This window comes from Lepisma saccharinum, chromosome 21 (genome assembly GCF_977018435.1).
Source record: "Lepisma saccharinum chromosome 21, izLepSacc3.1, whole genome shotgun sequence".
NCBI classification, from domain to species: domain Eukaryota; kingdom Metazoa; phylum Arthropoda; class Insecta; order Zygentoma; family Lepismatidae; genus Lepisma; species Lepisma saccharinum.
Window position 1 is genome coordinate 58915764 of NC_139249.1, and position 22242 is coordinate 58938005.

The 22242-nt window shown below is 39.0% G+C and overlaps 1 protein-coding gene across 1 annotated transcript; it reads left to right on the forward strand.

Moving 5' to 3' along the window:
* Positions 1-69: 69 nt before the first annotated feature.
* Positions 70-20940, forward strand: LOC146004313 (tubulin alpha chain-like). The gene is made up of 5 exons (XM_083143060.1): positions 70-209; positions 3117-3339; positions 5638-5939; positions 12141-12668; positions 20550-20940. Exons 1-5 carry the CDS (start codon positions 207-209, stop codon positions 20835-20837), a joined length of 1344 nt encoding a protein of 447 aa, XP_082999186.1. The 5' UTR covers positions 70-206; the 3' UTR covers positions 20838-20940.
* Positions 20941-22242: the final 1302 nt, after the last annotated feature.

Here is a 22242-nt window from a genome sequence, read left to right on the forward strand (position 1 = left end):
AAATTCCCAAAAATCACAGGAATGTGTCCCTGTATGTATTCCACTTGTCACTTTTGTAGCATGGAAGATGAAGAAAATTAAATTTTTCGTTGTTCAAGATGATAACAACTATCATGTGACCTTGTTTTGATTAATAATTTGCGTGATTTTTACTTATTTTGAGCAAAATTTCCAGTTTGTCTTGTATAATTTTCTAGGATTTTGATATGGTAAGTTTCTTGAAACGTGAATTAAGAAGCAATTCTGATTAAGTGCCTGGCTTATGTGAATAGAACTAAAATAAATATCGAAAACCTGTAAATTATTTCCGACGTTCTACAGTAATATGCTCTAAAATCTTAGAAAATAATTCAATTCACTCATCAAATAAGCTTACTTCGATTGATTTCTGTCATACGTATATATCTAATGTTTGTTATTTGGCCAAAGATAGAAGTTTGTTTTAGTACTGTGTTGATGTACATTCTAGAAGCCTACTGAATGTGAATGCCAAATTTCCAGAATTCTTGAATTTAATGTATATTAGAAATTTACATTAAGTATCTTACTTTTAAAAGAATCATCACATTTTCACCTTTACAAGAGTTTCTTTTCGGTCTCTGATCAATTTCGGCCAACGACTTTAACAATTATTTATAATGTTTGATTTCAATGTGTGTTATTTAATTTGTTATATATAGACAAAATAACGCATAGGTTACCAGGTATGGGCCTGATCGGTTGCAATCACTGAGCAGACGAACTTGGAACCGCTGTTTCGCCAACTGTGCAGTCGGTTGCGCGGAAGGAACACTAAAGCTCAAGAACGAGTCGAGGGGGACGGGGACAAGTTGCAGAGCATGTGGAATCAGTGATACCAGTGTTGCACACCCTACTATTTTAACCCTGCATTTATCGTGATTCATTGCTACATGCTATACAGCGGTGAGAATGGCTGAATCGAGGTCTCCTGTTAGGCATCATCCGAAGGGAAAGCTCTTCGAAGTCAAGCAAGTTGTTTTAAATGTATAAGCCTCCATACGGCAACATCAACTTAAAACAGAGCGTGAGGTGACGAAAATAATGCCAGTGCTGACAGGTGTCAGCAAACGTTTCATATACGCGATGAAGAATTTTTATTATTTTATTTTAATGTGTAATATGAAAACATCATTCAAGAATGGTGGTGTTGGATGATTTCTCCACGCGACTGATTCGGAAGAAAGTACACGAGGTTTTATCACTGCAATAAACTTAAAAAAAAAAGTTCAAGGAAATGAATGGTGGAAGATGGAGGACGGTCAGTGATCATCTTTTGAAGAACTGGCAGGAACCTGACCACAAACTAGGCATCTCTGCTGAACGAAATTTCTCCGGCCAAGATATTGCATACTTCACAGGGAGTTTTCTTCCCAACAATAAACGGGGGTGGAAGGGGGGCGAATATGATCACCATCTACTGTGCCTCGTTCGCTAGTAAACTATGGCTGCTATTGGCATTCTGGAGACTAAGTAACAAGTGAACCTCAGGCATCAAGAGAAAGTTTTTACCATCACAGTTAGGCCATCTCCGATTACCTATACCGCGTTTGATACATCCTGTCACGTTTCCCGCGCTTGCCAATCGTTGGCATTTCTAGCAGAAACCACGCAGCGTTGCCGATGTAGACAGAGGGCCCGTTCCGAAAGTCGCACGAGTTTAACGCGTTAAACGAGTTATGGTAACTGGCCGTTCCATAACTGCATCCGTGCGTTTCGTGAGGTTCATTATGTGGTCCCAAAAGTCGCATTCCGTGAGTCTCGTGCAAGAACGAGACGTATGGGCCAGGAGGCTGGTTTGTTCGGTGAGAATCGTCTGCTGCCTGCAGACACCGCGGCTGCATGATGGCTTTAAACTGCACTAGTTCGGGAATTGTATTATAATTTTAACAGAGAGCGATATGAAGCAACATGCCCAAGATGAGTGTGCCTCAACTGTTCTTACAATGTGTGATTAAAATGAGTAACAGTATCCACAGTAGAGTTTATTTCTGTCAGAAGAACATGCCTTCCGCTGGACGCCATGCGGAAAATTTTTATAAACAAAACGCTGCGCCTGCGCTTTCGTCTAGAGCATCCCATAAGTCTGTAAAATAACTGGTTTCACCAGGTTCACGAGCCCAGTTACTTTCGTTCGATTCGTTCGTTTCGTTATGACTTTCTGAAATCACCCAGAATGAACCCTGCGTTGGGGAAGCCAAGGCCAGGCTGCTATTGAGATACGCGGGAATGTACAAATTGAACACCACACTAATCAGCACCACCCTTATAAATCAAGCTTCTTGCAGATGCAAAAAAAAAAAAAAAAAAAAAAAAAACTTGGGAGTTAGACCAAAACGTGGCAACAGGACTTGTGTAAGCGCCTCTTTTCTGGCTTCCATTCGTTCATCGCTGCACAGCAGACGACTTTTTCCTCGTTTCTCATTAGCACATAAACTGTCGAGCGGTCGCTAGCACGGGAAACGTGGCAGGTTGTAACAAACGCGTTATATATGGACTTCGTGTATTCTAGGGATGGTATGACTTGTGGTGCAGATGTTTCCCAGAATTATTGACTTCCTGTACATGGATGTTGATATTTGATTTCCCTATCTACTTTCTAGGACATATAAGAATGATAGAAATTTGATCTGTTCTATTTTCATAGTGAACTTAATTAATGCATGAAATTAATTCGAGTGCTGCGGGAGAGATGGTAATGTGTGCTCTCCAACGTATTATCTACGTTTGAAACTTATGTTAGATGACAGATGCAAGGTGTCCAATATGTTCACAATCTAACATCTTTAGATAAGGTTAAGAAGTTTGTGTAAGAGTAGCTGGTAATTCGCAATTGGTCGAAAGTCTTGATCAAATGAGTGTTAAAGCTCAGAAATGTTTCAGAACAAGTACTCAGTTAAATCTAGTAGGTGAATAAGTTAAACTAGGAATATAGTATATATTCAATATACCCTATTAGAAGTAGAATAAAATAGGACTATCTTATTTATTTAGAAGGAACACCTTAATAACAATAGGAATCTCATTTATTTATAAATGCAAGTACTACAGAGATAAAATAAAAATCCCAATTTAAAACTACGTTTTCACCTTTACAGAGGGAATGCATCTCAATCCATGTTGGTCAGGCTGGAGTTCAAATTGGAAATGCCTGTTGGGAACTCTACTGTATAGAGCATGGCATTCAACCTGATGGTTCTATTCCATCAGATAAGGTGGCAGGGACATACGAGGACAGCTTCTCCACTTTCTTCAGCACCACAGAGGCCGGAAAGCATGTACCCAGAGCCATTCATATCGACCTGGAACCTACTGTAATAGGTAGGTAGAAAGACGTTTTCTTAGCACTGAATGTCTCGGTTCTTATGGTACGTTAATCACTAGGGTGCGGATTTTTGCCTATTTGCCTTTTTTTATTCCTGTGTAGTAGGTCAAAAACATAGGCTTTAATTATTTAAGTGCATCTAGTCCAAAAACGCATTTTTATAGTGCCTGTAAATGCCTATTTTGGTGATTAGGGCCTTCTTTCTTTAATCATGTCCAAAAATGCCTATTCTGCAATTTTTGCTTGCTTCAGCTGTTTTTACTCACCTTTTGCTTTCCCTACATTGAGTGACGTAAGCAAGCCTTTGTTATGTTGAACTGACTGAAATCTCTTATTCTCCAGATTTGACGGTCCCAAATGTAAGATCCTTGGAATCTTCAAATGTCCCTTAATCAGAAAAAAATTTAAAAACTGGTTGGTGACTCATATTTGGACAAAACGACGCCAACCCAGCCTTTCTTTTCTTTTTCAGTTGAAAGCTTGAAGGAACAATCAGTACAGTACACCGAAGGTTCCGCGTGCTATTCCTGAGCTGAGCGAGGGTGTTTCTTGGCAGTCTCCTTTTATCAATTTCATTTAATCGTCCTCTATCTTCATAGTCGCGATTAGACAAAATGTCAGAAAAGCAACGTAAAATAAGAAACACATGAAATCGTGCAAAACAGTAACAGCTTTATAGATCGAGTATTTGGCCAATTTTAGTGCATTTTTTATTTTAGAGTACTTTTTAATTGCCTATTTAGAGCCTTTTTCAGTGCCTATTTTCATCATTTTGGTGCCTACTTGGGAGGTTTTAGTACCCTATAAATCCGCGCCCTGTTAATCACACACATCGACATCGTGGTCGTATTTAGAGATATCATGCAGTATCAATATTTTTTATTTTTATTTAATTTTAAAAATAACACAAGCTAGTGCATGTTCTATTGTCGTAAACATTGCATTGGATCATACGCAAGTTATGGAGAAGTTGAAAAACATTGAAAATGGAAATTATGCAAAAATACTCTTATCTACCACAGTGGTCAAGAATTGGAGTTACAATTTAAAATGTACAACAAACATACATAGATCACACAAAAAGTTCACATGTTAGGCATTAACACACCCATAACCAAAAAATCTTAAAACTTAAGAACCGATAGGTCAAATTAAAAGTAATTAATATATACTGTACATATGACACAAAAAGGTTCAAGTAATGATCTCTTATTATTATAATGTTATAACTTTTTATTATGTTCTGATGTGTTTTGATAGCTTAAGCTCATATTTGATTCGGAATTGTCTTCCCCCACAACGGTTATCGACTGCAGGGAGCACAGTTTTTCTCAGTATATTTTTACAGGTACCTGAAGGTCTGCTAAAAGAAATGTTGTCATTCAGTAGGAATGCATATTCAGTGGTTCCAACCTTTGGAATACATTGGGTAGGGTCAACTTGAAGACTTGTTTCATAATTTTATGCAATAATATGTTTAAAGTAGGTTGAGGATGTGCCCTAAAATGGTTCTTTTTGTTCCTGGTCAGAATATGTAGATTTTTAAGTTTAAAACACGTTTTAGCCCATTTCTGAGAGGAATACATGAATATTATTAGTGGCTAATTTTTGTGATAAGCGCTTATTTCGAAGGAAACCACTTTTACAGTGTCTAATCAGAGAAAATGACGAAATATCTGTTCATATTTTAGTGCTTAATATGTTAGGTTTCAGGACCTTTTTACTTGCCTATTTTGAGAGTTTTTAGCCCTATCGATCCTGGTTGTACACCCAACGGCGTAAGAAACAGTAAGCGAATTGTCCATCACAACTACAATTCTACAATTCGGTCTGTATCACCCATTGTGATGACAATGAATTGAAATAATGACGTCAATTAGCAGAGAACAATGCCTGCTTCGAACCAACATAGTTTCATTCCTTAAAACATCACAGGATGTATGGGAAAATAACTGAAATAGCGGTGGACAATTTGCCTACCATTATCTATGCCGTTGACTGTACGCTCTTATCTTCCTTTACTTTCCTAATAACGATGTGCCCACGGAGAACACCCAAAAGTATCATATTGAAGATGTAACAAATTGCTATGAAATATTTGATGAATATCAGTAATTACTTAAGTTGTGAGAATTCTTTGGGTAATGATGAAACATTTTCTTTTCTTAAGCGCGGGACTTTATTTTCTGAAATTAAGTATAATAAAAGGCAGATTATTGGGTGGGTACGAGCCTCACAGGTCCATATAAGTTGGCGGCAACGTATTGGTTGACAAGTGACGCTTTGTATTGCAGATGAAATAAGGACAGGACCGTACAAAGAGCTTTTCCATCCTGATCAGTTGATCTCGGGGAAAGAAGATGCAGCCAATAACTACGCCCGAGGCCATTACACGGTGGGGCGAGAGCACCTGCAGGGCGTGCTGGACCACCTCCGGAGGCTGGTCGAGAACTGCGACGGGCTTCAAGGGTTCCTTATTTTCCACTCCTTCGGAGGAGGAACAGGCTCCGGATTCTCTTCCCTGCTCCTGGAGCATCTCTCCCTGGAATACCCAAAAAAGTGCAAGATGGAGATTGTTGTGTATCCAGCTCCTCAGGTAATGCCAGTAGAAGTTTTTCAACAAAGCAGAAATTAACTTAAGAACTAGTAAATTCATACTTTTAGTTTGACGAATTACCACTGAAAGTTTGTAATATCGTTACGAATAGTAATGTTTGTAGTAATTTAAGACACATTTTATTGTCAATGATTTTTCCTGCGGAACGCACTCACGGTCTTCTTTGCATCCAAGCCCGCCGAGTTTTATCACCAGGGTATTGTGCAGCTGCAGGAACGTTGGCAAAAGGTGTTGGATGCTGATGGAGATTACTTCGAAACCTAAAGGTATTATTACACAAATGCCATAATTGTCTCATCTAAGTGTTCTCTTTTTTTCTCTTCGGGAGAATTATTTGCGATCCACTACAATTTTCCTTCTTCCTTCTTCAATAGTGTCGCCTCATGGTTGATCTTAGCCATATTTTCAGACGTTTCATTGCAGAAAAGACCGTTCAGCTGCAGCCAAATACACTGTGCAATATTCAACATTTTGTGCAAGTGAAAGTCAACATCTTCCCAGGGTGTAATTTGTGGCCCCAACAAAGCTACACCAATGTTTCGGAAAATGTATACTGATGAAATTAATTAGGGGTCAATCCATATGAAGTCATACAATATGGTTGCTCGACCATTGGTTTTTTTTGTGTGGTGTGAGCCTCATATGTTGACAGTTCAGAACCACTGTTATTTTATTTTTACTATCACCGATTTGAAGATGGCGGGCATTTTTCTATCATGACGCGCGTCATTTTCTCCATTCGTAAGCATCAGCGGCAACTTTTTTATCTCAGCTCTGGTAAGTCCTACGACAATGAGACAAAATCTGTGATGTTAAGCACATTATAGGCTACAATCATATTTCTGTGTAATTTTCTAAATATTATTCCTTCATAATAAATTTTAAGGTCAAAATTGTGTATTTTAATTGCTCAAAATGACATTTTTGAACATTTTTTGGGGGGGAGGCAGTTTCTTTGACACTTCAATTTTTTTGTGCAAGTACCTGTGTACCAATAGAGTATGTCAAAATTATTTGAAGCTTGAGACTTTAATAATTCTTTTTCTACAGGGTCATAAACATGTACTTTTTGTTAAAAAAAATCCAAGTTCAGGGTTAAATATCTCTGGTTGGCAGTTGTTTAAAAATCTGAAATTTGTACACAATACAGTACTCCATGATAAGTAACTTCAGTAAAAATTTTGAGTTTGAGATTCAATTGGTTTAAGAGATACAAAACTCGTGAAAAATTCAATATTTTGCATTAAATATGGTATGCCTAATTTCATTTCTAATTCACATTTTGTGTTAAAATTCTGCAAAATGTAATTTGGAATGTCAATGAACAACATTACAATCCTGAAATGGATCTGCAATAAAGTATATATACGAGGGCGTGCTGAAAAGTAAAGCTTCCTATCTTTTTATTTTCTTTGTTACCTTGTAAATGCATTTTGGATTTTGAGCAACCATACATTGCACTTATAAGACTTTCCCGCTTCTCCATTGAAGGTTTCAAACTTCTATCGCCAGAGGGTGCTGAATTATTGCGAGGAAAATGGCAGTATGTAACCATGCAATGTTGATGAAGCGCCTGAAGCAGCATGCCGTGATTGAGTTTACAACTGCAGAAAATGTGCTACAAATTGACATTCATCTGAGACTGAAGGCATTTTATGGGGATGAATGCGTAGACATCAGTACTGTGCGATTTTGGGCTGTTCATGCTCGTAAAGAAAACCCAAGCTGAACACGATTCCGATGACCTCCATCAGTTGCAGTTCGCGGCCTTTCATTCCATTCTCTCACATAGCTGAGATTTCTTCAGCTGGGTTTTTCGTTAAGAGCATGATAAACTCAAGATCGCACTGTACTGATGTAAAACAGTACCTTTGATTGTGGGTTCAAAGAAGAAGTAATTTACATTTTACGCATCTTTATAATGTCTTATGCAAGAGTTGGTACGTAGATTTTCTCAGGAGACTATTGATGTCACTCAGCGGTGGTGCCAGGATTAACCGTCTAAGGGTGCTGAGGGGATGCGGAATGAAATTTATGGTGTGTGATGTGATTCTCGTAAGTCATAACGTAAATGACACTGCAACACAGATAAAACTGATTTGATTGAACTAACGAAACATATTTGGTTAAGCTATTTGGTAACTGTAAACAATAAACATAACACCATTTACTACAGTTGATAATAACATGTGCACGATTACTAAAGACCATTTAGTACTGGTGTATAATCATGTGTATGTCGCCTCTTTAAACAAATGTTTGGTTGCCAGAAATTAGTTTTGGTTATTCCATTTTTCCCCTGTGAAGAGTTTACAGTACTTTCGGCTGGAAATAGGTTTTGAAAAAGGGTCGATGAAGGGGGGCACCCAAAAAAATTGAGAAGAACTCCTTCGCACCCACGTGGCGCCGCCTCTCATGTCACCGACTACAAATCTTGTTCTGTGTAACGAAGATTTTCAGATTCCGTAAAAGCTGAATGTTGGCCAGTTGTTAGAACACTACTAGCAGTGCAAAATACCAAAAGACCCCGCCACTCACCGCTGTGCTCCTCAGCCCCCCCCCCCCCAACATCAATTTCGCAGACTCTCATTCCTGACCAATGGTCGCAGCCAGATTATCCTTCTTTAGTCGTAATCCTCATTAGATGGACTATAAAAGAGTTCCTGTTTAATGTTTCGATAATGTCTGTAGTTTTGCCGTAATTTAAAAAATAATATTTAAAAAGTTAAACTTTTCTAGTACTTTTTAAAGTTTTGGCTTTGTAACTTTTGAGCAAATTAAATGACAGGAAATTGTTTCAAATGAAAGTTGTATCCTAATTCATAAACGATAATTAAAGCGATACAAGTTTTAATGTATTTTATTTAAAAGATACATCATAAAATGTGTATCCAGATGGAGGATAGTACCACAAAAGTGTGCCTTTATTTACAGCCTGGCAGTTATCAAGTCCCGAGTCACTGACTTTTTGATAAAAGCAAGAGACTTGGTAGAATTAATACAATTTAAGATATTTTCAGTCGATAAACCAATTGCCATCTACGTGATCGCCATCTTGAAAAGAGTTCGCCATATTAATTAACTAACTCTCTAGCTTTCTTGAACCCGAAGGTTCATGGCTGTAGCAACACAGGCCTTCCATCTGTCCCTATTCTGAGTAAGATCTATATACTCCTTTCCATCCCTACCAATTTCCTTTAGGTCCATCCCTCCATCTTTGTCGTGGTCTTCCTACTGGTCTCTTATCATCAGGTTTCCCAACAAGAATCCTGTAAACTCTTCTTTCCTCTCCCATTCGTGCCACATGGCCTGCCCACCTAAGTCTTCTTGATTTAATCATTCTAATAATATCTGGACATGAATACAAATTATGTACTTCTAAATTATGTAACCTTCTCCACTCACCTGTCTCCTCATCCCTTTTAGGTCCAAAGATTTTCCTAAGGATCTTATTTTCAAATACTCTCAATTTATGTTCCTCTTTCAATGTAAGGGACCAAGTTTCACATCCATATAATACTACAGGCAAAATTACTGTTTTGTATATTTTAACTTTTAGTTTTTTAGATATTAAACGAGAAGACAAAAGTTTATGAAGAGAGAAGTAACATGCATTTCCTGAATTAAGCCTACTTTTTATTTCCTCTTTAATGTCATTTTCATTTGTTAGTATTACTCCTAAGTACTTCAATTTGGAAACTAGTTCAAACGAGTTGTTATCAATAATTAGATTTTGATTATTAGTTAACACTTGGTTTCGGCCTGTAAGCATATATTTAGTTTTCTCTTTGCTAACTTCCAAACCTATCTCTTTAGCAGTTTTAAAAAATATTTTAGCATTATTCTTAATTGTATTCACATCATCCCCCAGTAAGTCTACATCATCTGCATATGCTAACAACTGAGTCACACCATTTAATTTCAGTCCTTCTTTAGTTTATTTTACCTTCCTAACAGCGTATTCTAAGACAAAATTAAAGAGCAATGGAGATTATGCATCTCCTTGTTTTAACCCATCATGAATTGTAAATTTGTCAGACATATTAATTCCCACACGAATTTTTCTGGTGCATACTTTTATCATATTAACAAGCTTCTTAGGTATTCCAAACTGGACTAATATATTACATAATTTATCCCTTTTGACTGAATCATACGCTTTTTTTAAATCAATGAATAGCTGATGGACTTTTTTATTATATTCCCACTTTTTCTCAAGTGTCTGTCTGATGTGAAAAATTTGAACTGTTGTTGATCTGTTACGTTTAAATCCAGATTGATAATTACCTATAATTTCAGTAGTATATGGGGTTAGTCTTGCTAAAAGAATGTTAGATAATATTTATATGTTGTTGAGAGTAGAGAAATTCCATGGTAATTATTGCAGTTCATTTTATCACCTTTTTTAAACACAGGAACAATTATGGATTCTTTCCACTGTTGAGGGATTTCTTCTTTATTCCATATTAAACAAATCAATTTATGAATTTGACATATTAACGAATTCTCACCATATTTAATTAACTTAGCTGGTATTAAATCAAGAGTTCGCCATATTGATATTTTTTTATTTGATGTATCTCGGGAACGGTGGCACCTATCAACGTCCGGTTTTCTCAAAAATGCTGCAAGCAGTGTAAAGTTTCATAACCAATGAATAAATCTATTGTTGAAAAATAAAAAAATAGTAGTTTTATAGAATTACTCATTATTTATAACATTTTGTGTGAATAACCTTGAACTTTGGGGGAGAAGCATCGCGGTGAGGGGACTTTTGGGATTTTGCACTGCTAGTAGCTTTCTAACAACTGGCCAAAATTCAGATTTTACGGAATCATTCCCGACATTCGATGTTTTTTGGCCTTCATTGACTGGGGTAATAGTTTTGCCCTGAATGTTTCGGAACTAGATGCTGAAGTCAGACTTCAACGAGCGAGGAAGATGACAGCATTTCAGCAACAGTGTTTGACGGAGTTAAGTGGTTGCAAGTGTCTTGAAGACAAATGTTGCATGCAAGTGAAGTTTTACATAGTTCAAAAAACTTCCAGTGGGAGTGAAATGCATAACAGAAGTGAACATGAAAGACCTGGGCTCATATTTACATGCGATCTGGTGGAAGCGCAAAAAGTACTACGGCTACGGATGTGCGGCCCAGTCGTAGGCCGGGCGTGGGGTGCACAATTGTGAGGGTAGCGATATCAGGCATTCTTAAATATTAGAATAAGGACATATTGCCACGTATACATGCAGTCACCGGAAATAAAAAAAGGGGGATACCTAGATCCTGCAATGCCTGCTTACTTGCAAGGCGTTATGTGTGTTGCCTACCGTAACTCTAAGGCGGTGATAGAAGTTACCATTGAAAATTTGCTATTAAAATCCACTTATCGCCGTAGAGTTAGGCAACACACAGAACGCCTTGCAGGAAAGCGAGAATTCCAGGATCCAGGTGTCCCATTTTGATTTCCGGTGACACAGCGATGTCCGTTGCACCGTGGAAACTGCGTGCGGTGGTGCCACGTTCCAGGTACATCTTTACCCCGTTGAATAAACAACTGTATAAAATGGGTTTCGCAATGTGAATTAACAATAATAATATATTTTAAAACAGATGCAAAAAGCTTCAAAACGAGACCAATATTGTATTTGTAGGTCTATCTAATACTAAGGAAAAGTTATTTCACAATATCGATAAGAACGTTTTTTTCACAAATTTAAAAAAATTGAAAATTAAGAATTTGCCTGAACCGTTCTAAAATTTCATCACGATCGGACCTGTATTCTTGATACAGGCATCATGCAAGCCTTGATGACATTCTCGTGCATTTTACCACGGGCGACCTGGATTTTAATCCACAATCGCTGTTCTACCTTTGTAAACATGTTTTAGGACAGTACCTAGGTGCATAAAATGATGTTCATTTCAACCTCTCGTACATACACAACAGCACTCGCTGCACCAACAACTTTTGGTACCCCACACATCGACATGGGCTCCAACTAACAATGCTCAATGCCTGATAGCACGTGTACGGTGGTACCGCCTCTTCCTGACAGTCTTGCCACTTGTAAATTTACAGCCACGTATTTGTTCGTAGTTAAAAGTAAGTTTTGGAGTAAATTAAGTGACGAAACAGAAAGTTTAGTTTTGGAAGCCACTGTATTCTATATTCTTTTCAGATGTCAACTTCGGTGGTGGAACCATACAACTCCATTTTGTCCACTCACATCACTCTAGACCATTCCGATTGTGCCTTCATGGTAGACAACGAAGCAATATACGACATCTGCAATCACAACTTGAGGGTGGAGAGGCCAACATACAAAAATCTGAATCGCTTGATAGGTCAAGTGGTCTCTTCAATAACGGCATCTCTTCGTTTCGAGGGAGCTCTGAACGTGGATTTGGCAGAGTTCCAGACAAATCTGGTTCCTTTCCCTCGCATCCACTTCCCCCTCGCGAGCTACGCCCCGGTGGTGAGCAGCGACAGGGCCTTCCACGATCAACTGTCCGTGGCGGAAATCACCAGTTCCTGCTTCGACGTCAGCAATCAGATGGTGAAGTGCGAGACGACGCGCGGGAAGTACATGGCTTGCTGCCTTCTCTACAGGGGTGACGTCGTCCCGAAAGATGTGAACTCGGCCATCGCAGCCATCAAAAGCAGAGGCTGTGTACACTTCGTCGACTGGTGCCCCACAGGATTTAAGGCAAGTGAGAAAACAAATCCAAAACTTTATTTTATTAAATATTCATTATACAGCGTGTTCAGATATTATTCACCCCATAAATGTTGTCCATAGGCCGTGTTCGAAAGGTGCAAGACCATACTTCAAGCGACCATCCTCCGACTATGCTCTTGCAGTGCGGTCTTGAAGTTGTGGACTGGAAGTGAAAGTCTTTCGAATTGCACTTCGACTGCAGCGCCAAATACGATAAGTAGATAAAACTGAGGATACGATGTTTCCCTCGCGTTTTAAACACTTGTTTTTCACCATATATTTCACATAGCATTTTCAAATGTTCTTACACATACATTTCCACACATTAGAAGCACTTTAACCAACAATTTGCTGACCCATAACGTATATTTAACCCGTGTGGCTGGTTTTCTATCTCCGCGATTTTAAACAAATGAACATCGAGTGTAGATATCACGTTACCTAGTCACCAACCATCTGCGCTGCGAGCTGCGTCTTGTGTGCTTCTGTTCTTGGCGTTTTCGAACTGTACTAGGTGACGTCACTTCCGTCAAGATCATACTTCAAGTATCTACTTTGTACCTTTCGGACAGAGCCATAATAAACTTTCTATGCAAGCAAAGTGAAGGTCGTTAGTATTAACGTGAAGAATATCTCAACAACTTGGCAACACTCGATACCATCATGCATTGCGGGAAAACATTAAAACAGTGAAAAATGGCGATGGTGCAGGAAAATACAATGTGTGAGTTGCTGTTGCGGAAAACAAAATCTCGTGCAACTGTTCGGCGTTTATGTGGGGTTACATGAAGGACATCGTCTACAGCAAGAAAGTTACCGACTTGTTGGAATTGACTTCCAGGATCGAGGAGACCGTGGCATCATTTACCGTGGATATGATCCGCAACACGTGGAGTGAATTCATGAATAGACTTGATATTGTGAAAGTCACTCAGGGTGCCCATGTAGAGGCTTACTAATAATGAGAAGTGTATTCACTAAAGATTCTCTGAGTCAATGAATGTTGTTTCCGAGAAACTTTTTACAGTAAAGATAATTTGATCTGTTTTTGGGGTGAAGAACACTGGTCGACAAGGGTTTGGATGTCTCGCAAATGACTGTTTTCTCTGAATAATTTCAGCATGCTGATTCCAAAAATTAAATGCTTTTTTACCCATCACGTCTGGGTTTTTAAGAAAATAGCAATATAGTCATATATTACTTGCCTTAATTCCACAATAAAATGTGTAGTCCCATTATTTCTCCAATAGATGACTTTGTTTAGATGGTGGTAAAATATTTATTTTCTAGAATACATATCCTCCAGTTTTTAACTATAAATGCACATCTAATTGTTTGCATTTAATAATAATAATAAGTTTCTTGCAAATATCTCGCTTGGAAAGTACTTTACAGCTAAAGAGGTTATGATGAAAAATAATATACATAAAATTATCTACAAAATTGGTTCTGTGCATTTTTCTTCAAGGATGCTCCGTTTAGGTAATAGATGAGCGAGAAATATTACGTTATTTTCCTGCCCCGTTTTGCAAGCACGGAACTCAAGGAAGCACCTTTTACATGATGTTTTGCAGCATATATCTTCTCTAAAACTGGACTTAGTACATTTGTTCTTTCTTTAAGAATGTCATTTATGGTTCAATTGTTTTCATCATTCCATGCAGTACTTTATAGGAAATAGTTTAGTGTCATCTGTGTGGGGTCCGGTAGATAATATGTTTGGTTGGAAAGTCAAGGTATCTCTAAAGGAACATGTTATCTAACAGGGTTATTTAACAATAAAACGCCAATCTAATCAAGGGGTCCCGGGTTCGATACCCGGTGGAGGCACATTATACAGTGGGTGGTTTGGAGTTCATTTTAAACTGTACGTCCAGTCTCGTGCATAAAATAGACTTTTAGAGAGAGGTAATGCTTTTATTTACATTTAAAAATACTTAAACTAAAACTATATTTCAACAATATACCATTTCTTATGCAATCTTGATATTAAAAGTTATTTATAGAAGTTAGAAACTGAGAAAATTACAACTACTTCAAAAAATTATTTTAATTTCTCCTAATTATAAAGTCAACTTCTAAGGATGGACTAAGTTCAATTAATTGTCTTCATCACTATAAACACTGGCTTACACATGGGGGGGAGGCTACAGTCCCTCCCGAAATTTTGAGAAAAATCAAAATTTTTAAATGGAAGCAGCAAAGAACTTGGGAATAACGAAAGTGCTAAATGCAAATCCCTCTTTAATTAATCCTTAGATTTCAATGTTGAGTTAAAGTTCCAAATATACGAAATCAGTAGAACGTAGGTAATGCCCATTTTTACAATTCCAGCCCCCCCTCTCCTCCCCCAAAAATGAATCCTGGCGTACTCTAGTAACTGTCATCATATTATTATTGCAACCACTCGCCACGAGATGTTGGAGAGGACAATCGATGCATCCACATCGTGAAGTATCATCAAGATTTGATGTGCAGGAACAGCAAACCATCTTAAGGAGGAAATCTAGATTTAGTGGGTGTACAGCATAGCAGGAATTATTCTTTACATACCAACCCCTTCCTTCTACTTCGATCGTCTGTTCTCTATACTTCCAGATTCTTATTTGAAAGTGTGTGCGAAATTTAAGGTACTTTGTGGACGAATCGGTAGGTGAAAAACACTCAGGTGTAACCTGCAGCTAATGTTTTCAATTAACATTCGACGACATACTTCGTTTGTGGATTCCGACGACTCGCAGTCACACAACAGAAAGATTGCTTTTCTTCCAACGGCTTCAATATCTGAATGTTGGCAGGAATGGAAACAAAATTAATTTGCAGCTGGACGGAGTTTAGTTACGTTCATCAGTTGTCTAATGCTGAGGATTTCCAAATTGAGCACATGGTAGATGTGGTTTCGAGTTTTTGTTTCAGGTCCGCTTTATTTACACATACGCTAATCAGTACTGGACATGCGATTTAAGGTGAGATCCTAATCACTACATGCCTCCACCAGGCATCGAACCCTGAGCCAACTAGATACAAGGCGACGGACGTTATCACTACGCCATCGGGGAGTCCAGTTAAATTCTGGGTGTGGTATTAGAGCCAGTGAAAACATACAGATAGAGGAGCAGCTTGCGGATGTCACGACCCAACAATGATTGAATTCCGAGGATATTGTACACAGTATTGGGAGATGGTCCCCGTCTTATGTCACTGCGATAGTACAACTTGAAAACATTGTCCTTGGCATGGTACAGAAACAATTCCGCCTTTTCCCTCAATTACTCTTGTACGTACAAAGACTTGCATTTTGTAATGAGACTGCAGCACGAACGATGCCCACACGAGCATCCTCATCTGCGTTGTACACAGCACACCGGTGCTCCTACATCATCTCACCTGTAAGGAAAATAATTGCTTGGTTGTTTTCTTCATTAGCTAGGGAGTGTTCTATTTTGCCGGCGCTGAAATTATCATTCCTACTAGTCTTGATGCAGAATCTCCTGAGAATTAAGCCCTTGTTCGTAGAAAAGCCTCTGTAGCCATCATCAAAAACGATAGCCCTTCCATCTGTTTTCAGAGTGAAATTTACACAAGGGATTGCAATACTCTTGTGTGTTTGTTTCATTGTTACGCCATGGAACGGAATGTTGGAGAGATCCATCATCCAAAACGCACTGACTTGTGCCTTGGATTTCTTCAACTTCCATTCGAAAGTTTTTGGTGTATTCGATTATTGCATGGCCTATCTGAGAATTCTGGGCTGCTCTCAACATACTTTATCATTCAAATAATGCACATAGCTCGTAATTCTCTGAAAGAGTGCTGCATCTACTTGTATATGGCCCAAAATGCAGCAGCAGCAGAAAATCCTATGATTTTCACTTTGTCAATCTTTTTGGCAGAATATTTGAGAACAATCTTTGTCAATTATTTTGAAGATGATATCCGTACCAATGTAATGCAATTCATCAAAATTAACTGTTGTACTAGTGTTGCAGAAATTTGAATCAAAATGGAATGGGTGTATGGATTCCAGTCGTTCTATTCCTTTTTTAATAACATTACGGTCTTCCGTTTGTCTACTTTCTCGCATTTCATTGTGTTGCTAACTACTCTTCATCAAAAACTCTGATATATTCTTGTATTACTAAGTTGTAAATGGAACACAAGTGCATGGAAAGCAGCCATGTTGCATTCTAGATTTCTGTAAATCCGTTTCCTCCTGTCACTCCTCAGCTGCTTTGCAGGGAATGCCACGAGGTCTGATTCGAGTCGCACACAGCGTCCCGGATTCGATACCCGGTGGAGGCACATAGTGGTTCCGACCCCACTTTAAACTTTAGGTCCAGACCCAATTAGCCTTTCTGTGCATAAAGTGGACTTCAAACAAAAATTCAGTCCGAGTCCGGTGCATAATCTGTCACTTCATCTTGTCACAAATTTAGCTCCCAGAAACATTTTCTGCACGGTTGGATTATCAGACGACAAAAAACGTTCTCGGCAAGTACAGCTATAGGGGCTTGAGGTAATTGTGATCTATGGCTGCTGCAATGAAGGAGATAATTTTCAGCATACCTTACAACTGCAAATCATCCACGAGCCGACTCTATCAGCATTTATCAAGTTACACGCAATGCTGGTCATTCGTAGTGATCATATTTTGACATCTTGTTCAATGTTCAATTTTCTCTCACAAATCGCTCACAATTAAGATATTTTCATTCCTAAAAGGCAAAATATAATTTGATACAAGAAAACACAAATTTTAAGTAATAATACACAAAATTTAAAAATAATTCACAAATTAACTTGCAATGTAAGCCAGTCCGCCATTTTGAAATCCATTTCTCGGATTTTTCCCGTATTCCGATTTTGTCTGATTTTGGATATGTTATTCAGCAATGAATTCTGAGCTAGAAACGGTTTAAAAACCTTGTGAAGCAATTTTGCCCTGGTTTGATGGAAAATTGCTTTAGATTGCCTGGACTATGGTCAGATATGACGACTGAGCCGTGGTGCGCTCCATGAAGAGTTGTGGCGAATGGGAGAGACGTGACTGACTCAATGCTAACCAAGGGGATTTTTGGCATGCCTACTAGATTGCAGATAAGATAGATGAGCTGCATGTAGATGTACGAAAGTCTCTTACGAGGGTGGTTCAGCATGCTCCGCCCCTGACATAGAAGGAACCCTCGTAGGAAAACCAAATCACTGTCACTTTTCAACATAGTCCCCTTCAACATTAACACACTTTTCCAATCGGCCTTCCAGTGCCTCAATCCCAGCAGAAAAAAATATTTTGGTTGGTCCTGCAACCAAGCATTCGCAACATCCATAACCTCGGAATCACTGGCAAAATGTTTTCCACAAAGGTGTTTCTTCATGTTCGGGAACAGGTGGAAGTCACTGGGGGCCAGATCTGGAGAATAAGAGGCATGAAGGACAATTTCGAACCCTGCTGCATGAATTACAGCCACCGCGACTTGGGAGGTGTGGCCGGGAGCATTGTCACAATGGAACAACACACCACGGGCCAACATTCCCTCGCGTTTCTCCTTGATGGCAGTACGTAATTCTTCAATTAGGGATGCAAAATAAACACCTGTGATTGTCTTTCCCTGTTGGAGATAATCTATCAAAAGGATCCCAGAACACAGATCGCTTTGCCCTTTGATGGTTGAACCTTGAATTTCTTTGGGGGTGGAGAATGGGGGGGGGGGGTGTTTCCATTGCATGCTTTGGCGTTTACTTTCGGGATCGAAGTGGTGAACCCACGTTTCATCCATTGTAACAAATGTCTTCAGAAACTTTGGCTTGTCAGCCTTTATTGTCCGCAACAGGTTCTGACTTGTCACACGACGTGTCCTCTTTTTGTTGACCGTCAGCATTCTCGGGACCCAATGTGCAGAGATTTTTTTCATTAACAAATGATGATGAATAATTGAATGCACACTGCCAGTTGAGATGCCACATGTGTCTGCTCTATGGCGGACAGTCACTCGCCGGTCTGCCAAAATCATGTCATGCACTTTTGTAATCATTTCTGGTGTGGTCACCGTTGCAGACGGGCCACCACCATGCTCATCTTCACAGGTCTGCCGACCACATTTAAATTCACGGCACCATCTCTTCAGTAGGTCATATGAAAGGCTAGAGTCTCCAAGAGTTCCCACCATATCTGCATGGATGTGTTTCCGTGTTAGATTTTTCTTGAGGAAATATTTTATCACTGCTCGGACCTCAGATTTTTCCATTGTTTCACATGTGGTCACACTTCTTACTGATCATCAGCGTGTAACAAAAAGAGAAATTGTTGTAAATTCTTGAAACTTTGTGGATATTAGTCTCAAGAATGAACAATTTTACATATAAAATTACAGGTCTCTACTATCACTGGAAATAGGTCAGAGGCGGAGCATGCTGAACCACCCTCGTATATCAAGGGATAAGCAAAGACTTCCAGTTCTTTTGTCAGTGATTCTCTCTCACCCACCATTCCCTGATTTTGATGGTATAAAGTCAATAATTACAGGATTAACAGGGAACAAGGAAACCAATCCTCCGGTTGCTCATGATGTTGGAATGTCTTCAATGTTGAGTACTTGGCAAATGCCAAGTTTGAACGAAATAAGACAGATAATCACTGGATCAGTCGCTTCTGAAGTAAAAATCAGAGATGTATTGTATTCAGTTCATCCAGAGTTTTTATTTAAAATAATATTTGACTAAAAAATCACAAGACCTATTCAGAGTACATACTGTCCTGTACCCGTTGTAGCTGATGAGATAGGGATGTGGAAAAGCAAAAAGCCTTCTCTTATGATCCTCTTTGAACCACTTTCTGAAGTGTGGTGTTAAGGGGTGTGGAGTTAAAGCTTCACACTTTCTTGAGCACGTCCGAAGGTGAGGGTGATGTGATCAACACCACGCCCCTGGCCGCCTATACCCTCCCCCCAGTTTCCTCCAGGTACCCACTTTATACGACGCTGTGTGGGTGCCAGAACCGCTTGAACAGGTGGAAAAGATCTCCGTTCTCCCCCGCCGGGGATCGAACCCAGGTCTCTCGTGTGGTAGTCAGATGCCCTAAGGACTCTTTCTTTTTTAAGGAATACTCCTACGCGGTAGTATTCCCTGTCATTCACCATTTGCTCAACGTTCACACATATCACTTTTTACTAATATTCTAGGTTTTTCTCATTACGGACATACACAAACATGTCCTGGCCGGGATTCGAACCCGGGCTCTCTGGCATTGCATTCTGCTATGAAAACCACTCCCCCACGGAGGTCGACAGGACTGAGCTACCGCGGCTCATACATTTAGAATAGGTATTTTAATAAGAAATAAAGCCTCAAGTTACCTTGTAAGAAAGTTTCCTTGTCTTTCGCTCTTGCAAAATAGAGTGGAGAAAAATAAGTGACATTACTCGCTCCTCTAGCATACCAACGGTGCTTCTTAGAACAAAAAAGCACAGAACCTTTTTTGTAGAGAGTTTTATGTAGATTATTCTTTATCATAACCTATTTTGCTATAAAGTGCTTTCCAAGCAAGATATTTGCAAAAAAAAAAAAAAAACTGATTGAAACTGAAACTTCGAGAATCACCTATTGGTTTGTAAACAAACGAAATTTCCCGTATATACATTTCTTTCTTTCTTGCGTTCTGTAATAGATGTAATGGAATGGCGAATATGATAATTTTGATTGTGAAATTGTGAACAATCCTTACGTGATGGGAAAAATGCATGTTGTTTCCGTGAACAGCATTCAAGATGCTTCCAGAAACACCTATTGATTTGAAAACATCCGAACTTTTTTTTTTGTAATTTAGGGACACCCTATATTTTTCTGATATCAAATTCTTTTATTTTTTCCCAGGTGGGCATCAATTACCAACCCCCGTCAGTGTTCCCAGGCGGCGACATGGCGAAGGTCAGCAGAGCGGTCTGCATGCTTAGCAACACCACTGCCATCGCCGACGCCTGGTCTCGGCTGGACCACAAGTTCGACCTCATGTTCACCAAGAGGGCCTTCATCCATTGGTACGTGGGGGAAGGCATGGAGGAGGGGGAATTTTCGGAGGCTCGGAGCGACCTTGCTGTTTTGGAGCTAGATTACAACGAGATGCAGAAAGAATTCTCCGACTCGAATGATTCGGAATTTTAAAAACAATGGGAAAAAATACATTTTCGGGAACGTATATCAAAGTTTTGGAAAGGAATGGATGTAAACTCTTCCTTGTTGAACATCGATTATTTTCTTTGACTAGAGTGTCACAAATCTTTCCTGCAATATACGTATTTACAACCAGAATAACGCATTGTTTATTATTATATTATGTAGCAAGTGGTTTATTACATAGATTTCATATTATTGCACATAAATTCACAAAGTGTGATGTTGCTTATGGATTGGGAATAGAAGCAATGATTAGAAAGGATGTGTCAGCAGTCGAGCTATGTGTGACTGTGTGTGTGTGTCATTCAGGATACACACAGAAACCCATGTCCTACCCGTGATTCGAACCCCGGACATCTAGCGTCATAAAGCGCCCAGCTAACCACTTCTTCACGGAAGTCCACAACCCACTCGGCCACAAACTGTATTCATTGTATTCATTCTATTCCTGATTCTAGTTTCCCGTAGAACAGAGTGAATCAGTGATGGATTCAGTGGGTGGCCGGTGGGAGGGTGAAAAGTACCACCAGAAATAAAAAGTCTCCCTCCCCCCCCCCAAAAAATCAATAAACCGGTAGAGCATTTGAACAGTAACTAATAAATTTGGCAACCAGATTCACTTCGGCTTTGTTTCATTCACTTTCATTTAACTTAGAACGTGCCTTTTTAGGCTTTTTCGTAATAGTAAGATCTGATTCAGTATAAAAGTCATAATAATAAACGAATTTAAATTATCGTCCGTTTTGAAAAGTAGTAATTGAAATAAAATTCCATTGAATTGAAACTTGATTGATTGGATTAAAAGTATTGGGTGCGTCGGCACATTAGGCCATTTTGCACCCTGCAATGAGAATTGAAACTTGACAATGGACATGTGAAGAGCAGCCTGGCTGTTGCAATGCAACCTTCTATCGTAGAAACGAATTTCAACTTCTTGTAGCTACGTATTTTAACGGTTAAGTAGTCAACAGTTTGCTGTGGAAGCTGGTGACGTGCTTCTGCAGTTTTGTCGAAAAAATGTTACTGTGTTACGAAATACAGCATCTAAAAATCAAACATTATATTCTATCTTTTCTAAAAAGAAAAGAAGGCAGTGCATTGAAGAAGATAAATACGTGGATGGATCAGAAAAAAAAGTTACAACAACAAATGAAAAAAAAACACAGTATGACCTGGTATGAATTGATAATGTATTCTAAGAAGGCTACACACGCATCACTTTTCCACGTACTTGCTAAGGCGATTGAGACATTTATCAGACCGCTGGACCAACTTGTTGATGCCGTCTTGGTAGATTGATTGATTTGGTGTTTTAAGTCCACTTTATGCACAGAAAGGCTAATCAGGACTGGACCTACAGTTTAAAGTGGGATCCGAACCACTATGTGCCTCC

What these genes read in the sequence shown, in the direction of transcription:
- LOC146004313 (XM_083143060.1), top strand. An exon ending in TTGTGTATCCAGCTCCTCAG is followed by an intron (nt 5,940 to 12,140) that starts GTAATGCCAGTA and finishes TATTCTTTTCAG; the next exon opens with ATGTCAACTTCGGTGGTGGA. An exon ending in GGTGCCCCACAGGATTTAAG is followed by an intron (nt 12,669 to 20,549) that starts GCAAGTGAGAAA and finishes ATTTTTTCCCAG; the next exon opens with GTGGGCATCAATTACCAACC.